Source organism: Amborella trichopoda, chromosome 13, assembly GCF_054954075.1.
Source record: "Amborella trichopoda isolate Santa Cruz 75 chromosome 13, AtrichopodaSantaCruz75HAP2 v2.0, whole genome shotgun sequence".
Lineage (NCBI taxonomy): Eukaryota > Viridiplantae > Streptophyta > Magnoliopsida > Amborellales > Amborellaceae > Amborella > Amborella trichopoda.
Genome location: NC_142348.1, coordinates 46,412,626 through 46,433,163, shown reverse-complemented (window position 1 = coordinate 46,433,163; position 20,538 = coordinate 46,412,626). Strand labels below are relative to the sequence as shown.

The window sequence follows — 20,538 nt, the reverse complement described above, 5'->3', positions numbered from 1 at the left end:
GGCTGCTTGATTGTCTATCTTTCTACCCGACTGTTTACCCCTGCATCTCCCTTCTTGGCTTTCAACTATCTCATATTTTAAATATTATGCCAATCTCTTGATCTCCCTCCTGTATCTCAACACGCTAATCCCCCTATTTTCCTTTTAATTTCTCATCATACCATGAGCTGAAAAACTTTGTAGACTTAAGTGATATGGACACACTTGCTATAGTTTTTAGCGCATTTCATCACACCAAGGACACAAAACTCATGTTTGACGCTTCAAAAATTTGGACCCTTTCTGTTTACCTTTCTTGTTGAAATCCCATTGTAAAAGTACTTAAGTCACTTCAAATCTCACCTCCCCGTTATCTATATAATGCAAAGATGTGCTGTGTCGAAAATACCAATCTCAGGGTTGACATTTTTTACGACATTTTTTACGCTTGTATTTTTCTTAGAGGCACATGTATCTGTGCATGGTAGCATAGCTGTAGACTGATGCCCATACTTTGGTTTTCGATTGACCTGTATATGTTACATAGAAGATGGGATCCCAGAAATATGATGGCTTGAAATCCTAATGCCAAGTTCTCTTTCAAGAACATATTAGCTAGAGTGCTAGACTACCAGCCATGAAGTTTACCTCCCTGTTTACACACCGTCGAGTATAACTGAAGTTTTTTTTACCAAGGCTAAATCTTCTGAATTGAATTATGTAGCCATCTGATTGTGTTCATCTTTCAATGCGCATGCCAAACCCTTGAAAATTAGCTGTTTTTTAACCTGGGGTCGTTGGTCCCATGGATTACTCTACTTTGCCCAAGGGCACAAAGAACATTTGACCCCTTCTCCACCCACATCTTTGACTACCCTTGGACGCACTTGGGCCCTAGATAACTAGATCGATCCTTTGAAAACATAACATGGTCTGTTATTTTCTTTTCAGCACAATTAATTTTGTATATGTTCTGTGAAATGCTTTTTCATTGGCCTTTATGATGTTATTATTTTATTGTATTTTTTAGCAACCTTCTTTAGAGCCTGTCAACCATTTCATTTTTCCTTTCACATGTCGGCATCTCCATTCATATGTTTATGGGCCTGATATTATATTTTTGGTGTAGTTGGTGTTTGTGTAAATTAAATTTTGGGTTGTTTTTCTAGAAAGGTTCAACTTCCTCTTGTTTATAGGAATTTCTGCTTTCCTTCCCGTCTCATCTTGTAACTATTTGTTGTTGGATCAGTGGCAATTTTTCTTGTTGATGCGAGTAAGTTCTTGGCCTAGGATTGTTTGGCATTATTGAGTTCAAGTATCTTTTATCACAAGGTGAAAGAACAAATCTTACACGTAATCCAATCTGTCAAGTCACTCTTTTGGTGTATAGGCCTTACGTATAGGTCAATAAATCTGCATTGGATACAAAATTTTGATTATGATAATTCTTTCATTGCATTGTGGTAGTTGATTCCTGTTTCTTTTATTGCCTGGAGAAGCATGTTGAATGCTGATTTTGTCAGTTAGGAACAATATTTTGAATCACGTTTTAGCTTTGGTGTGTCATACCAGTTTTTGTTTCATGCTGTGTCCAATATTTTTCAGGTCCAGATGTGTCAGTACCAAAGGTAAAACCAGATGTGTCAGTACCAAAGGTGAAACGACAAAAACAAGAGAAAGGTCAAGGGGGAAAAGGTTCAGCTTTACTTGCACCTCTTCCGCTTTCAGATGCCCTCATAAAGTTTATTGGTACTGGTGAAAATGCACTACCACGTAGTGAAGTTATTAAAAGAATATGGAACCACATAAAACAGAATGAACTTCAGGTACACAACTGATCTTACTTTTTGTGAGATATAATGGTTAACAATATTGAAAAGATGGTTTACGCATCTCTAATGCACCCTGGAGTACATACTGAACTTCACTATGCATTTTCTTTAGATGTATGCATGGCTACATACTTATTTTATCTTTTAGGACAACGAAGTTGCTTATTGGCCAAATGCCTACCTCTCTCTCACTTCAAACCCCCCCCCCCCCCCCCCCCCCCCCCCCCCCCCCCCCCGCCTCTTAATTGGTTGCTTGTGTAGATTATGGAACTCCATGTAGCCATCTGTTCATATAATAATAGCTGAGAGATTCTCTGTTAAGAAATTTCAAGGGTTTCTAGGCTTGTTCAGGCCCATGACGCCAGTTATTAAGCCTAGGTTTAACTTCATTACTGTGTTGGCAGTATTCAGATTGGTAAGGAGATTGATTTTGCAGATATACAAAAGTTGGGACCGTGTACCTTATTTGCACCAACTATGGAAAAACATAGCCCATGGGGTTAATCACCATCTGCTGAAATAATGGATGCCAATGGATGGCGTGGGAACCACAATTAGGGTTGTCTTAGATTACCTTTACCCAGTTTGATCACTCATCCAGCTGTCCTGATTACAGTACTAGTTTGGCTGGTTCTCTAGTCTAAAACCCTGCCCTGTTTGATTTTTCAGTCCAGTTCATTTGCTAGTTCAGTTCATCCATTTGACTAAATTGGTTTGCTGAACCCTCTGGTTCTCCAAGTTGCTACTCAGTTCACAGTGTTGATCCAGTTCACTCATTTTTCTCATCCAGGTAATGTTGCTTACATGTCCATTCACTAATTAGAAGTATGTTGTTGTCTTGATAGTTGAAATATATGTGTTTTGCTTTTGTCAACTTTATATGTTGTTTTAGTTTAACCATAAATTCTGTCCTTCTGATCTTATGAATTCATTTGATTTACAGATTAAATTATCTGTGTAAGCATATGAACCTAAGGAACAATTAACAATTTGTTACTCAAGGATAAAATTGCCTACAAGAATGACTTGTAGCTTATATGTGTTACTGAACAACTATCTGCAAGTAGGACTGTAGGACCAAGGGATTGGTTCCTACTTCCTACACAAGTGGTACTTTGGGTTTGGTGTGCTTCGCTTTTTGGGAAACTATGATGTATCGATACTTCAATACGGGCATGGCATCTGCATTGGACACAATACTCTTAAAATTGTAATAGTTTGATGGTGCTGTTGTGAACGGAAGCTAAAAAACCCGACAAGTTGAATTTTGGCAATGTTAAGAGCGAGAAAAATAAAACTGGCCACAAGAAAGTGCTAAGAACAGGCAAAAATCACTAAGCAAGCAAGAAAAAAAGAAGAAGGAATTTACATGGTTCAACATTGATGTAACAACATCCAACGGCAAAGAAGATTGATGGTTTGCACCATGCAATAGAAAAAATAGTAACAGAAATGTCTTACCTGGAAGAACCAGACAATACAAACTCATTCTCTCAAGTCCCTATCTATACTTTCTCTCTCTACATCCAAGGTCTCACTTTTTCTTGCGTGATGCTCTTTACACCTCCTTTCTCTCTCTCTCCTCATACAAGCCAACTTTTTCTAGTAAAAAGGAAACCCCCAAAAGAGTCACGTGGATGCTCTTCACTGTCTTCCTATGAAGTGATAGACCTAATCCCATTACTACACTACTTTTTGGTAATTCAACCTATTACCAGGGATTTATTCCCCCTCTAAATCAGAAAGTAATATCGATCACTTCTTACACATTCAAAAGGTATTTCCCAGAAAAATAGGACTTCAAATCCTATAAATTAGGAAACTGAAAAAGTGACCCCGCATTTTGCCTTGGGATTCATGACCTCCCAATAAATCTCCATCCTAGCTTGAATTCCAAAAACAGTACCATTTGATCATCTTTTGCACTCACCTTGGCAACATAGTAATCGAGTCCAAGTACAACTTGAACTTTTATAATGGAACCAGCTTTGTCATCATTATTCATAACATTTTTCTTAGTACCAATCTTCAACAAGATATCATTCTCAGCCAGTGGTTTAAAAAACGGATCGGTGCTCTTGATCTGGCACTCCAAAAACCCATCCGGATTGGTGAATCGGCGATTCGGATCGGAAATCGGTCCAATCAATCGGATTAAGCTTTAAAAAAATCTAAAAAAATTATTAAAATTCATTATAAATGTTGTTTTTTAATAATCCAATACGAAATCGGGGTACTACATTATTAATTTTAATTTTTTTCATCAATATGTGAATATTGAGTTTTTTTTCTCTGTATGAACTTATTTTAACAAATAGGCTTGTTGTATTTTTGACAAAAATAAGAAATGAGTTTTTTTGACAAAAATATGAACTTATTTTAACAAAAATAAGAAATGAGTTTTTTTGACAAAAATACCTGCATTTTTTTTTAAAAAGAACTTTTTATTTTTTTGACAATAACTTTTTGTTTTTTATTTGTTTTTGACAAAAACCTTTTTTTTTTTTTCGACAAGAAAAAGAATTGATAAGAGCCTTTCATTTGTTTTATACGAAACTTTTTATTTTGTAGATAAGGAAAAAAAAATTTACAAAAAGCGAAATTGATAAAAACCTTTTATTTTTATTTTTTAGAAAAAGCCTTTACTTTTTTTGATAAGAAAAAAATTTGACAAAAAATTTAATTTTTTTTATACAAAACTTTTTATTTTATTGATAAGAAAAAAATTTCACAAAAAGCGAAATTGATAAAAACCTTTTATTTTTATTTTCTACAAAAAACCTTTAATTTTTTTGATAAGAAAATAATTTGACAAAAAAAAAAAAAAATTCCTCAACGAGAGGAATTGAACTCGTGTCCGTCCTCACAATGAGCACACGCAATAACCGGTATAACACTTGCAACTTAGTGTTTATAAAACCGTTAACAAAATATATAATATATGAACATTTTAAGGTATTACCTTTTCACATAGTCTCACATCGAAGAGAGAAGCAAATTTATATGAATAAATAGTTCTTTGTACTCACCATTCGTAACGTGTGTGAGGCAACGAGATTATGCAAAGCGTGTGGATCGTGAGCACACGTGCGTGAAAGAACTTAGGGCACCGCGAAGCGTGTGGACCCGTGTGCTCTCGGTCTCTGACGAATTTTGCCTCAAAATTTCCCAAAGTTTACAAAAATGCCCTTTGACTGTAGAAGATTGATTGGGCGGGTCCTGACATCATGACGCGAAGAACTGGGCGATTTACTGTGCAGAATCGTCGATTCTCTCTAGAACCGGGCGATTCCCGACTTTACAAAAGAACCGACACGGAATTACCGATTCCCGATTCGAATTGGCCGATTCCGTGCCGACTCGGCGATTTTTAAAACACTGTCCTCAGCAATTATCTCACAGATAAAATGGTACATGCTGCTAGTATGCTTCATCCTTGCATGATAGACTTGGTTCTTCGCCAAACATATTACGGTTTGATTATTACAATAAATGACTGTTCCACCTCATAGTAATCCCAAATCACTTGCAAGCTCTCCAAGCGAAACGGCTTCTTTCACTGCTTTGTAGCAGCTATGTATTATGCTTTGGTCTTAGACAAGGCAACTGTGCGTCATAGCATCGACCTCCAACTAATCGGAGTTCCAGCAAGTGTAAACCCATAACTTGCAGTAGACGTTCTACAATCCAAATCACCTTCCAAATCAACATCCACATAACCAACGACCTTGTTACCGAACTTGCTACTATTTTTAAACACTAAACCTACATTTGATGTGTCCCTTACGTAGTGCAATATTCATTTTACTGCATGTCGATGCTCCTTTCTTGATACTTTAACAATATTAACAACATGCTGGATGAGTACAAACAATCGCATAAATGAGGCTTCCCGTTACACTTGCATAAGGAACATGAGACATATACTCCATTTCAACAGTTGTATTTGAAGATCAGGTGGCCGACATGTGCATTAAGTGGAGTAACCACAGGCTTTGAATTCTCCATATTGAATCTTATGAGGACCTTGTCATTGTACTACTTCTAAGATAGCTACGATTTGCCCAACTTTCTGTTTCTTCGTATCTCCACTTGTAGTACACATTCTTTTATCTCAAATTTTACCAAGCCAAGTCTTTACTTTACTAATTTTTGAAGAATTCTTCACAAACGACAACAATAAACATATCATCTACATAAGCAACAAGTAGATAAACAAATCATCAGTAAATCTCTGAAAACATACACAATTGTCATACTTACATCCGACACCCCCATATCTCATCATGAATGTATAAGCATATTTTTACCATTACTTAGGAAATTGCTTAGGCCGTATGTTAACTTTTTAATATTGCAAACATGGTCATGTTTGCCTTTGAACTCAAACCCTTTTGGATAAATCAATCTATCCCTCCGTGCCAGAATGCATTTTTAACATCATGTTGTTCCAATTCCAAATCAAATAATGCAACTATGATTAGTAACACTCGATAGTGTTTTGCAACTGAAGAGAATATTTCATTATTCAACTCCTTCCCTATACAGTCTTTTGTGACCAACCATGCTTTGAACTGATCACCACTGAAAGTTTGGTCATATTTCCTTCTTCCTATAAACCTGTCTATATCAAATGACTCTCGTTGGGCAACTTCACAAGATCCCATATCATATTCGCTTGAAGAAACTCCATCTCCTCATTCATGACATAACTCCACCTGCTACTATTAAGTGTCAACATCATCCTAAGTTTCCTTAATAGGTGGATGGCTCTTGGCTTGAAGCAGCAAATGCATACGCTATCATGTCCTCATTACTGTACCATTAGCTTCTTGGTTCTCTTTACCCTTTCAAGATGATGCTCTTCATCATGTGGACTAGGTTCAACAACCTCGTCAGGCTCAATATTCTCTTCCACTCTTTCATGGAAAATTTTTGACACATCTTATGGGTTACTTTCTAGTGTTAAAATCCACCTCAACAACGTCACCACCATCATGTTTGCAATTTTTCTTCTCAACATGCTTCAACATGGCATGCTCATCAAACTTAACATCATTGGTGATAATAAAACTTAGGCAACTCAGGGTAAGAGCGCCACAATCTATAGCCTTTAATTCCATCCCATAACCAAGGAAAATGTACTTCGACTTCAAACTCAATTTATCACCTTTCACATGAACATATGTTGGACACTATCAAACGAGAATAATCCTTTTGCAATGTTTTGGACCTTATCGTTGTAAATGAGTGACCCATTGATGAGGTAGCATGTTGAAAAACCAATGTTAAAAGGCTGCATGCCTTCTTTGGAAGTATCTTTTTTGTGCATGTAGCGAATCCATTCTATTGCGGCGTCTTTGGATTTTAGTGACAGAAAGTGGCTTTGTCTTTGTAGAAGTTCACAAACTCCGTCGAAGTGTATTCTCCAACATTATCAGTCCTCAAGTGTTTCACCTACTTCCCAGTTTGTCCTTGACTTTAGCTTTCAGTGGTTTGATGTGTTAAAGACATGCTTTCTTTTTCAAGGTGTAAATTCGTAACTTTTTCGAGAAATCATCCACAAAGGAAACAAAGTATAGAGATCCTTCTTTTGAGATAACTGACAATGGCTCCCATACATTTGAATTGACATACCTAAAAATGTCTCTAGTGGTATGCATAGATATGCGAAACTGCACCTACACTGCTTGCCTTAGATATGGTACTCACAAAAGTCCGACTTTCACTTCTTCACACCATTGATCAACTGATGTTTGCTTAGCTCTTTCAAAATTCTCTCTCATGTTGCCGAGCCACATATGCCCCAGCTATCGGAATCACCACCATCAGATATCGAAGTGCTACTCTGTCCCATAGTTATTGGGAACAAGAACTTCTGGGAACAGGAGCGCGGAGCGAGTCTAGCTCAAAGTTCCCTAGGTTGTAAAGCGAGCTCCGTACATGGCCTGGGGATGGGAGCGAGTTCCATGACTTCTAGGGAGCGCATTGCTATCTAGATGGGAGCGAGTTCCCTACCAAAAGGGATCGCGTTGTGCCATTATTAGGATTGGGGTTCTGGAATTCACTCTTTCTATATATTATAAACTTAGAGCGAATTCCATTAGATAGCATGTTTAACTCTTTACGAATCCATGGTTCTAAGGTATCAATATAATAAAAGATCATGGCATTGAGATTGCCTTCAAATTTTTGATGTCATTGGAGCATGATTTCATACCGCATTCGGCAAACAACGATATTGGGGTGCATTGGAGAATGATTTCATACCAAATTCGGTGAAAAACCTTATTGTGGTGCATTGGAGCATGATTTCTCACCAAATTCGGTAATGACAATATCGTGGTATACAGTGCACCACTACACCTTAGTTATACAATACCCTTCTCTAAATTGACACTCGATGTTGGGCAAGATTGACCTCACTTCACAATAAAATTGCAATGTGGCTGACTTTTGAACCTCTTTCCAATGTTGTCCCTATTCTAGTTGCCTTTGTTTAAACTTGGACACAAGTGTCATTGCAAAATGTGCGCGTCATAGAAAATTTGAGGAAAACTATATACGAATAAAATAAACTTTGTAGGTGTAGCTCGCTCCAATGGTATAAGATACTCTATTCCTGATGTGATGGAATCGTGGTTCAGAATGATATTGGAGCCATGATCTTGGGCATGTGGATCTGGGTCCCACTTGCTAGGGAACTCGTTCCCCAAATTATAGGAATCGAGTTCCCATAACTCCGGATAAGAGATCCAAATATGCAAGGAAGTGTCTAGAATTGAGATCTAATCACTCGGTGCACGAGATCAAGACTCCATGGCAGAAGCGGACCCCTACATGGGCGCTCCCGGTAACTATGCTCTCTGTCCATGATAGTGCTCATAAGCTGTACATGCAAATTCTGTCCAATCTTCTTGCCTTTCATCATAACTAATTTTGACTCCACCTACACCAACAAATTTGCAGCCATTGGGGTCTAAGACACCCAAAGAGAGAAGGTTTTTTAACAAATCTAAAACATGTCTCACACCAGTCAAGGTTCTCACAACTTCATCATAATGTTGATATTAACTATCCCTACACCGACGATCTTACAGGTCGCGTCATTCCCCATCACAGTTGAGCCACCTTCAAATCTCCTCCAGTATCTGGAGAACTTGTCCATGTGAGGGTACATATGATAGGGACACCCCAAATCAAGAGCCCATGAGAATTTAAAGTAAACTCAACTTGTCTAGACTGATAATACATTTTTTGTTCCACTTTTTAAGCCCCCCATCAACCAAATTAGCTTCAAGAAGGGATTCATTTCCCTTCTCTTTAAGTTTGATAATCCCTCTTCACATGCCTCTTTTTTTTACAGTAATAGCAATAAACATCAATCATATATGATTTTGATTTAGACAGGGACCTGCCCATTCTTTCATATCCCCTTTCTTTTATCTCAATCGACCTCTTGCATGAGCCTGGGCATCACCCTCCTTCCTCATATCACTCAAGAGAAGAGTTGTTGTCACATTTTCTATCTCTATGTTATCTTTTCTGAAGAGCAACGCTGTGACAAGTTGATTATATGACTGAGGGAGAGAACTTAATAGCATCATAGCCCTATTCTCTTCCTTCTTGACACGAATGCTCAATAATCAATGAATAATTTTATTAAATTGATTCAGATGCTCAAGGATATCGTACCTTCATTTATCATCAGGGTGTGCAACAATTGCTTCCAATTCAATGGTTTCATGAGGGACTTCATCATATACATGCTTTGTAGCCTTGACCAAAGCTTTCTTGCGGAATCCTCCTTGATGACTTTATACAACACATCGCTCGATAGTGCACAAGTTAATAGTGCTCATAGGCCTTAGATCCAAGTCTTTCCAGTCCTCGTGGGACATGGATTCTAGTTTCTTCGTCATTTCTTTCAATGCTTTATCTAAATTGTGTTGCACTAGCAACTCCCAACATTGATCTGCCAAATTCCATAGTTGTTTCTGCCATCAAATATCTCCACCTCAAACTTTGCATTTGAGATCTTCATTACCATTGCAACAACCCTAAAACCAGATTTCGATACCAGTTGTGTGCGGAAGCTCTAGAACCCGACAGGTTGATTTTTGGCAAAGCAAAGAACTGGAAAAAGAAAACGGCGACAGACAATCAACATGCACAAGCAAAAATTGCAAAGGGAGAGAAAAAAACACAAATAACTTCATGGTTCATCTTAGATATAACTACATCCACAGGTGAAGACGATCAACAGATTCCACTATGCAACAAAAAAAGAGTACAAGAAAGCTCTTACCCGAAAGAACCAGATAACGCAAACTCAATCTCTCAAGCTTCTCTGTAAACCCAAATTCTCCTTTTTCTTGTATTGTGCTCTCTCTCTTTCTACAAGCCAACCATTTTTAGAGATAAGAACACCCCAAAAGAGAGAATGCCCTTCTCTATCTTCATATAAGTGATAAACCTAATCCCATCACTGTCCTACTTTTTGGTGAGTCAACTGTGGGAAGATATCGGTTCACTTTGCATAGGATTTATACCCCCTCAAAATAGGAAAGTAATCGTTTTTTACACAGTAGAAAGATTTTTCACACAAAAATGGGAAACCAAAACCTAAAAATTAGGAATCCCAAAAAGTGGCCCACTTTTTGCCTTGGGATTCAACACATCCCAACAGGTGCAGCCATGTGTACTGCCATATTCACACATATAGGGGGGAAACTTGGGTTTTGGTTTAGAGAATTGTATGGGCACACGGTCTGCAAACCGAGATCCCTTGGTGGCTTAGGCATCCGTAGTCTCCAGAAGAACAACCTAGCTTTACTAGGTAAATGGTGTGGAAAATTGCTGTCCAGTTGTGGCATCAGTTTCTGACCCATAAATACCATCTCAGCTCCTCCCCTTGGTTCCTCCCGGGAAGACCTCACTAGTCTTCCTCCGGTTTTTGGAAATCCATTCTTGATCTCCATATCTTTAAAACCCATATTCGCTTCCATCCTAGAGTGAGGGACAGAATTAGGTTCTGGAATGATTTCTGGATTGGCCATATTGCCCTAATGTTTGCTTCCCCAGCTTGTATCGACTAGCAAGAGATCCTGAGGCCCTGCTTATGGACCGTCAAAACCCTCGAGTATGGAACCCTGACTTTCGTAGAGATCCAACAGACGAGGGATCCCCGGCCTTCATGGAACTCTCCCCTTTACTTCATTACCTCTCCACCCGCCCAAGGAGAAGACCAAATTTTATGGTTTCCTACTCCTCAAGGAGTCTTTTCAGTCTCTTCTTTCTACCTAAAACTCATTACCCTCCAGCCAAACTCTCTCTCCAGCAACTGTCTTCATCCCTAGCTTGGGTTCACTAATCCCCCCAAATATCCAGGTCTTCAACTGGGTGGCCATTTTGGAGTGAGCTTTGACGGTTGATCAACTACAAAAATGGGGATTGCAACTTCCCGACCTCTGTGTTAGGTGCATGGCAGATGAAGAAACAAACTCTCGCCTATTCATCCATTGCACCACAGTTGGCCTTTTGTGGGAAGACCTTCTCCAATTGTTCAGGTGGTCGTGGGTTACACCACAGTTAGTGCCCTAGCTCTTCCGCCTTATGCAATTTTTACCTTGGCCTAGATTGGGGTTCATGCTTTGGAAGGCCTCAGTGGCCGCAAACCTGTGGACCCTCTGGAGAGAAAGCAATCCAAGGATTTTTCAGGGCTAATTTTCTCATTGAGAAACCTTAAAAGCCAAAGTCAGGTCCACGGTGATATTCTGGGCCACCAACCACAACCACTACCACTGCAAGCTTCTTTCCTCCTCGGACCTCCACCATTCTCCACAGATCGAGACCGGTTTCTTGTGCATCCCTGTGGAGGCCTCAGGTCCCTCGGCAAACCAAGTTATATTTTGATGGTTGCTCCATGGGTAAACCAGGCCCAGTGCGCATCGGGGGCCTCGTTAGGAACCATGTTGGTGCCACTCTCCTTTACTTCGCTCTCCCAATTGGCATTGCGGATTACACCTCAGCGAAAGCCTGTGCGCTCTTGGAGGGACTCAAACTCTTCAACCTGTCTTGGAGCACAGTCCTTATGTCGAGGGTGACTTGAGAAACGTTATCTCCTAGGCCTCAAGAGGCCCCCCCCCCCTGGAGACTCACAGCAGGATTTGATGAAATCTTTGATATTTGCGACCGTACACAGGTCTTATGGAGCATACTTGGCGCGAGGCCAACCACGTGGTCGACACTCTTCCTAAGGAGGTTGCCTCTCTAACTATCCCTAGTAGATCTTTCGCTGTGCTGGATTCTAGAATGCTTTGAATTTCCATTTTGTTTTTTGGTTGTAACCTTTTGATTTATATCAATTTTACTTTGGTCACCTCTTCGGTGGCAGAAAATTGCCCCTTGCTAGGGGCATTTTTGTATATTGTACATTCCTCTTACTTAATACAGTACAGTAAACAGTTTAAAAAAAAACGAATTGTATGGGTTTGATAGGCAGCTAGGTTATGGTTAAGTTTAAGATGATGCAGTAATGTGGGGGTTGAGGAACTGACACTTAAATGGTGGAAATCACCAAGAAGCTTAAGGAAGCCAGTCTTTACTCAATTCCCAAACTTCATGGCTTGGCCATAGGGCTAATACATATATTTACAGTGGTTTTTGATGTCTAGTGCTAGCTTGGCTTGGATTGCAGGAAACCTTAAGACTTAACTTTTCGAAAATAGGAAATGCTCATGAAAAAAATGAAAGCTATGAAAACGATAATTAATTTAGGATTTCTAATAAAACTCAGCTAGCTAAAGCTAAAATTTGTCACCAAGTTTCCGGCCATAATTGAAGGTTGGACCACAACGGAAAATTTATAGAAATAGAGATTGTAGATCTTGAAGAGATCTTTCAGATATGCTTTGGCACACCTCACACTGGCATCTGGGTGAAAAGTTACGTCTCCTGGAAGCAATATGCATCACTATGCGGTTTCTATTTTGCTATCATAATCATCAAAATTAGTACTTCTTGGTTACGCTTTCCTGACTTTTTCTTTCTCATGTTGGCTTTTTATTTATCTTTTTGTATTAACCTCTCTATTTTGATATTCTCATTTCTTTGCTGAGGTAATTCTTTGTTTCCTGTTTATTTCATTTTCTTGTGTTCATTAATCTTCTCCCCAAGATGTCAAACCAATTCGTATTTAGAGGCGGACAAGTGTACTCTTTTCCTGGCTAAGTACATTGTCAGGTCTGAGTTCCTTGGTAGGCCTGTATCTGATTGGGATGTTCTTCTCAATGGTGTTTCCCTTTGCTTCAGTTTACTATGTTATATACTTCATACATTTCAATGAATGAAACATCATTACCTATTAAAAAGCCATGGCTATAGCCCGAACTCGTGATGCATTGAAGATGGAAATACTAATAATTCAGTTTCAGTATCTTTTGAGGTAAATTTCTTTTCCGTTAGTAGGCATCTGAACTTTTACTGACACTCCTAGTGAACGAATAAAATAAATTTTTATCTTTTGTTTGTTCTTGTCCATTGAGATATGACCTGCAAACTTGACGCAACTGTAAAATTTAGCAGCTTATTACTCTCTGTATATTTATTCCGACAATGTGCCTTAATTTTAAGGACCCTTCCGACAAGAGGAGAATCATCTGTGACAAGAAGCTGAAGGAATTGTTAGAAGTTGACACGTTCAATGGCTTTAGCGTAGCAAAGCTGTTGGCCCCGCATTTCATTAAAACCGAATAGTGATCAGCCCCTTGCAGTGCTGCTTGCACAAAAAGAGCAAGCACATGCGAGTTTTGTTAGTATGAGAGGTAATATAACAAGACAATAATTTACAAAGACATGCTTATGTTTTATTTATTGCGTTTTGCTCTTAGCCCATGTTTGTTTTTCTTCTTACAGATTAAGTTGAAAGGAAATTCAGGGAATCTGGAAATTGTTGCCTATATCTTGAGCAAATGTCATGACATTCTCTTTATTCTGTTGTTTTTGTGTTTCCAATTTGTTTTTTGCCGTCTTACAGGTGCTGGTCCCCTATAAATTTAAGAATTATCTTTTAACTTCTTTTATAGCCAATTAAGGGCAATTATATCAGTTCTTGTTCAGTGAATATGCCAATTTATTTGATCTCATTTTCTTTCTCTTCTGCATTTATTAGGACATGATGTATAGGTTGTGTTGGATGAGCTCCTGGAAATATTTTGTTGTTTATAAATATATATGCCTGACAAATATCTCCATGTCATGAAAATCTTGATGAAACTTAAATTTCAGAAATAAAGAACCTAAATCGTTCGTAAAAAAAACTAAAAAGGAATACATCCAATAATTTTTCTTTTGTGATTTGTGAAGTTTTCTTAGCAATTTCTGAGTTTTTCCTTTCATTAACTGAAACAAAGCTAAAAAGAACAGGGAGGCTTTCAAAATTTCAGTTCTCATCAGTAAATTCCCGTGAACAAATTTTGTCAATGTTGTGTTAACCATTTACGCGTTGTTTCGACATTCTGTTTTTTCAGGTTAGAAATAAAGCTCCCTTAAAACTGTCTCAATTAAGTGTCATACTACTTGATGTGTCACTTTTCTGTGATACCTTTTCAGGAATTAAACCCCATGCCGCCAAGAGGGGGTTTTGCTGATAAAAGAAAAGGCTCGTTTGCTGTTATCGGCAGAAAAATATGGATATTGTCAAGAGCTTTTATATGATTTTTGAGTGCCTATTTTTTAAAGGGTGTGGTTTCTATAAGGTTGCAACCTTAAACAATCCAATTGAGGCGCACCTCCAAATTTTATCATAATATGTAATTTTGGTCTAAATTTTCTTTAGGATTATCTGAAATTATATTTTCGTATCTAATTATATAATTTTAAACTTCAAAAATAGTTAAAATCAAGTAAATCTATAAACATATGAAAATCTTAAAAATGGATGGTCTAGATATTGTTTTGTAAGATGCACTATTTTTGAGACTCAATGTTTTTCTTTTATATTCATGCATCTCGATGTCTAGATGATCAATTAGAGGGTTTTTCAACATTAAAACAACTTTTTCTTATAGATTTAGAAGTGCATGTACAATTCTACATTTTAAGGTTGCAATTATAGTTAGCAAGTCGGCATTTAAAACGTGACTTTTTAAAAAAAAAGTACAGGGTTTTTTACAAAAACGTTTAAAACTGTGACTTTTTTTTTAAAAGAATTGAAAAAATATGCGCTTTTTTCACATAAACCTTTAAAATGCGCCTTTCAATCTTTATGAAAGAATCGGTCCAAAAAAACTTTGCCTTCTTAATACAATATTTTTTCTTTTCTAGAAGGCAAATTTTTTTTTCCTGTTTTGTGTAATTGTTATTTCCATGCTTTCTAAAAAGTAAAAATACATTATTTCCAAAAAAAAAAATTCCCTAAAAAATCAATTTTTATCCCCAATTATATTGTTAGGGTTGATTATCTTAGGGTTATGCTCAAATCCATTGAATTAAATTAGAATAAAATATCATAAAAATCATTGAATAAAAAATCCTCAAATTTTGACTTGGCAAATTCCACCAAAAAATCCATTCAAATTAGGGTTCAAAGAGCTAGATTATCATAATTTGTACATCTTAAATCCTTAAAACAAAAGTTAAAAGAGTAATAAAAATAAATAAAAGAATAAAATTAAATTAGAGCTCAATCCCTAATCCTAATTAATGATTAGAAATCTTAGATTAGTAAATCCTTAAAACAAAAACTTCAAAAAAAAAAAGCCCTCTCAATCTCCAAACTTAACTCATGATTGGAAATCTTGGATTCGGGTTTAGATCCATCGTGTTCTTCATCTTCTTAGAGATTTTATGTCCATATTGTTTTTATGTGCTTATGCATGCTCTCTCTCTCACTTTGTGTTTCTTTATGGAAGATTTTGTGTTTGCTTCTCTCTCACTCTGTATATTGTTCGTCTTCTTGTTCTATGTTTCTTCTTGGTCTACTGTGTTTATTGCTCGGATAACCAAAAAAGGTGTACATTTTCCCATTGTTTCAGTATGGTTATAAAGGGACGATCACCATACGGAGAGAGAAATGAATATACTCAACTCAATTCTACTTATCTCACATTGCTTTCTTTTTCTTTTTTGCGTCATGTACTAAAGTATGTGTGATGTTTGTTAAAGCATTTAATGAGAAAATTCATATCGTATATTTGTCAGCAACTTATCAGTTTATTTTTTTATTTCTACTTAATTTTATTTTAATTTTTTCTTAATTTTATTTTAATTTCTGCTTAATTTTATTTTAAACTATGTCTTTTTTTTCACTCCGATTTTTTGAGCCTAGTCTGATATATTTGTGATATTTTTACATAAAGTATTTTTGTCAATCCGTATTTTTTACTCGATTTTTCATTTAACTTTTTAAATAAGAACGATTTATTTTCGATTTTATGGGGAGCTGTTATATTTATCTTCCCAACTTGCTAACTATGCTTGCAACTTTATATAAAATATTTCCTTCTTTAAAATGCCGTTAATGGTAGATAAAAATAAGGCTGGAACAGGCTACCTGGACGACGTCACACAGCCTTCGCATTATTACCCATAGACATAAATTTACTGCATGGAGAATTGTTGCGGGCTGGACTGCATTTCTAGATATGCATTCAGAAAGTGTGAAGCATCTATTTTAAAATGGAAACTAGCTATTCAGATGTTTTTTTACTAAAATTATTATTTTTAGTTTTTAAAATTTATTTATTTATTCATATTCATGATCTCCATGTTAGAGATTACATGTCTTTAAAAATTAAGTCTTAAAATCCATCTCAAAAATAGATTTATTAAGAGGCATGCATTTTTACATATGCGGCATCAGTCACATTGAAACCAGGTCCTTATTGAATTCCTTGCCGGATTAGACTTATAACCAGCATTTGCAAAGTCGGCCGAGCAATCTCTACTCAGCCGATTTTCTCGGGCTTGGGCCCTTGCAGAGCAGTTGTCTCGATTGGAGTCCAACTCGGGTATTTAAAGAAAACCAAATTAAAATAATTATAAAAAATATTTTAAAAAATAAGAAATATATTTGAAACATGTTTATTTAAGTTTTTTATCCTTTGGCAAATATTAGAAAGTATTTTGGCCATAAATACTTATATTTACATTTTCTCACCTTTTTTAAAACATTTGCTACTTTTTAACTACAATTTGTTGTGTTTTGTTAAATTTTATTTTAAATATATTTTTCCTATTTATTGAGATTTTTTATTTTTTAAATTTTTAATAATTTTCAGGTGCTAGAGGTCTGGACGGGCCGAGTTACTCAAACTCGGGCGAGCACGCGTGCTGGGGACATGGGCCGAGTAGTCGACTTTTCCAACACTGCTTATAACAGTAGCACAACTATTCCATTTTTAAACTCTCATCATTTTCGTCAAAATTCTATCATTCTTTCCTTTCCCTGTATGTGCTCTCTCTCTCTCTCTCTCTTCTCCCACGCCGCGAATCCGATTGTTTTTGCCCTGTAGGAATCGGAGCCAGATTTTTTCGTGCCCCTTATTTCTCTCTACAAAATTAAAATCCTAAGCGTACGGTGCCTATGGAAAACAAATTGTGAAAGCCTTAGACTTGGTCACTTCAACGAGTCGTACTAGTCTCTGGGAGTAAGAGACACGAAAAGCTACAAATGTGGATCAAAAGAGTGCCCTTGATGCCTTCTTAAATATTAGTAAATGAATGGGGTCTCACCCTCAAAATACTTCTCTCTCATCCATTTTAAACATTCAAAATCTCTCTTTCTCTCTCTTTTCCATTTTACATAATTCAAAGTCGCACTCACTCTATTCCATTTTACATATTGAAAGTCGGTCTCTCACACACACACACAAATTAGACACATGAGGATCATATAAGATAACAAAAAAAGTTCCTGATCCCATATGGTTCAGGTGAAAATTCCAAAAAGCAGTGGAGTGCAGAAAAAAACAACACTGGGTTTCATGTAGTCAATGGAAAAAGGCCTAGAAAGTGAAGAACATAAAAAGGAGAGTGGCACTTGAGGCACAGGGCATGGACTTATAAATGAAGGAACACAGCAACCACCATCCATCATGGACTCCCACAAGACCAACACCTTCTTCATTGCTTCACAAAAGGGGTTACCTTTGCCTTGTAATCATTAGGGTTGGGTGGAAGATTCTTTTCCTTGTTACAAAAAGTCCTATCATGCGTACTGGATGAGAGTGCAAAAACTGTAGAGAGAGAAACTTTCTCTCTCTACCCTTCACTTTCTCTTTCTACCCCCCTTCCACTTAAAAGTCAAAAGTGGCAACCCCACATCCATACAAAACAAATTACTTGCTTTGGAACAGACATTTACTATAGAGAAAGAGAGACCTCCTTTCTAATTAAAAGTCAAAAGTGGCATCTTCACACCCAAACAAATCAAGTAACTTGCTTTGGAACTTTGGAATCCTTATTTAGAGAGAGAGAGAGAGTCCCAAGTTTTTTTTTTTTTTTTTTGGAGAAATAAATAACTCCCCCAAGTCAAAAGTCGCATCTCCACATCCAAAAAAAAAATTTATCTAATGAAATTTTTTTTTTTTTTACTGCCATGAAGCCTTTTCCCTATTTAACTAATATTAAGTAAAGAAGCTCCCAAGTCATGATGACAATGGATAAGAACTTGAATTCCTACTAAAGATTGAGAATCTTATTTATTTATTGACTCACTAATCCATTATTCAATTGATTTTTATAACTAGGGAATAAATAATTATTTGATGAACTTGTTTATTCATTTTGTTGACATGGGAATCATGAGATAAGGCAGGTAGCCAAACGCAGGTGCATTACAACCAAGAATAATTCCCAAGGATCTCATCTCAACCGCTTTATCCAAGGGTATTTTTGGTATTTTATTAAATATTGTGCCAAGGGTATTTTTGGTATTCTAGAAAATGCTATGCGAATTTGAAGAGGGGAAAGGTTTTTGACAGGGGTTACTCAGGCTGTGTTGGTAAAAAAATATTGACTTGAAGGAGGGGTAAATTGCCAAAGCACCCATGATAAATAATAAAATGACCAAAATCATGAGAATCCATAGAGATGCTCCTTAGGAATTGATTACTGTTGGTGTGTGCAGCCCATGGCATAAAGTGTGTAGCCTCTGTTGGAGACTAAACGGTCCCCTCCATTATGTTCAGTTTCATCATTTTAGGTCGATTCCCAACTCTCTCTTTCTCTCTCTAACATTTTCATCATTCAGAGACAAATACCCTCTCTCTCTCTCTCATCTCCATGTAAAAAAAGACCGCACAGCATTTGAAAGTAATGCTTATATTTGTGGAATCTTAATCCCTATCTGTTAAGACTTAAAAAGTAGAGAGCACTTGAGAAGGTGAGGTAATATCCTATGGTGGCTTGAGAGAGAGAGAGAGCAATTTCCCATTTAAAAATGACCAAAGACGAGAGAGAAAAAGGCAAAGTCAAGCACTAGAGAGCGATGGCTAGGTATGACAACAGGTTGGATCGAGGTCCAGGTTCGATCAAAAAATATTATTAGACCAAGACCTGAACCCGAATAGTGTTCAGGTCCAAAATTTGGATATTAACCTAATCCACATATCCAATTTTTTAACCCATACTCATACTCGGATCAAGTCTACCTCTCAAGTCTCGGGTCGGGTCCGGATTAGAGTGACCTCACCCAATTCAAATGGAAGAGGCATGGTTTGAACACTCAAGGTGGTTGTAGCCTAATTGGGGCAATAAAAATCCAGGTTAAAATTAGAAAGAGAATGATCATACCTACCCCAAAAAAAAAATAACTCTTTCGAGAATATTCTTAACATTTTTTATAAATGCTCTTCGTCAGGCCTAACGAATTCTAGGGAGATGGAGAGTCACATTATTCATTACCAAAGCACTAGTCAATTAGCTTGGGTTTCGAGAGAGGAGAATCACTCCCCTTCGTACCGTTGCTGTAAGGTATCGAACCTGAATTAATAAACCAGTCTAGAGAGAGAGGGGGGAAGAGAGAGAAAATGGATTATTAAATTAGAGAGAGAAAGAGAAAGCTAATGAGTTTAGAGAGAGAGAGCTACTTTCTCAATGCGCAAACCACACACACCAAAAACTACAATTCTTTATCCCAACTAAAAAAATGAGAGGTGGGGCGTGGGAAGCGAGGCGTCCCCCTCTTTTTCAGCTTAGACACGGCACGTGTCCCGAAACGAGGAAGGCGGACGCGACACGGGTGGACAGGAATCCTTTGCGGGTCCCAACTCATATTCTACCACGTCACTCGCTGCCAAACCGACGCGGCGAACCGCGACGAAGATTCTCTTTCTTTACGCATTTTTCTTCTCATTGGCCCCAAGAATGCACACCCTGACCCCACCATCCTTATTTTCTCTCTCTACTCTACTTTCTCTCTCTACTCTCTATTGGCTATTTCTATTGTGCCTCGCTACTACTATTGTGAAACCCCCTATTCTTATCGATCCCCACCCCATAACTGCTTTCAAATATAATTTAATTTAATTTAATTTATTTATTTATATTTTTTTAATCATTAATTCAAATCGATCCAAACCGATCGGATCACCGATCCAACGATCTAATATTGATTTGTAGGTAAACGATCCACCCACTTATTTTTTTTAAACTTTGGTTCATTTTGTTATTGGGCGTTATTCTTTCAACCTTGATTTAGCTTATGGCCCTCTCACTCTAACGA

General features: G+C 37.2%; 1 protein-coding gene across 2 annotated transcripts in view; it reads left to right on the top strand.

Moving 5' to 3' along the window:
* Positions 1-13,966, top strand: part of LOC18442678 (upstream activation factor subunit UAF30) — a 32,303-nt gene extending 18,337 nt beyond the window's left edge. The window contains exons 4-6 of one of the 2 annotated variants that reach the window (XR_966938.3): positions 1,585-1,805; positions 13,446-13,636; positions 13,728-13,966. Coding sequence is in view for 1 of the 2 variants with exons in the window: in XM_011628134.3 (XP_011626436.1) it covers positions 1,585-1,805; positions 13,446-13,568 (344 nt within the window). In the remaining variant the exon portion in view is untranslated. Of the gene's footprint in view, positions 1-1,584; positions 1,806-13,445 lie in introns of both variants that reach the window. The other variant, XM_011628134.3, reaches the window with a different exon arrangement.
* The last annotated feature ends 6,572 nt before the right edge of the window (positions 13,967-20,538 follow it).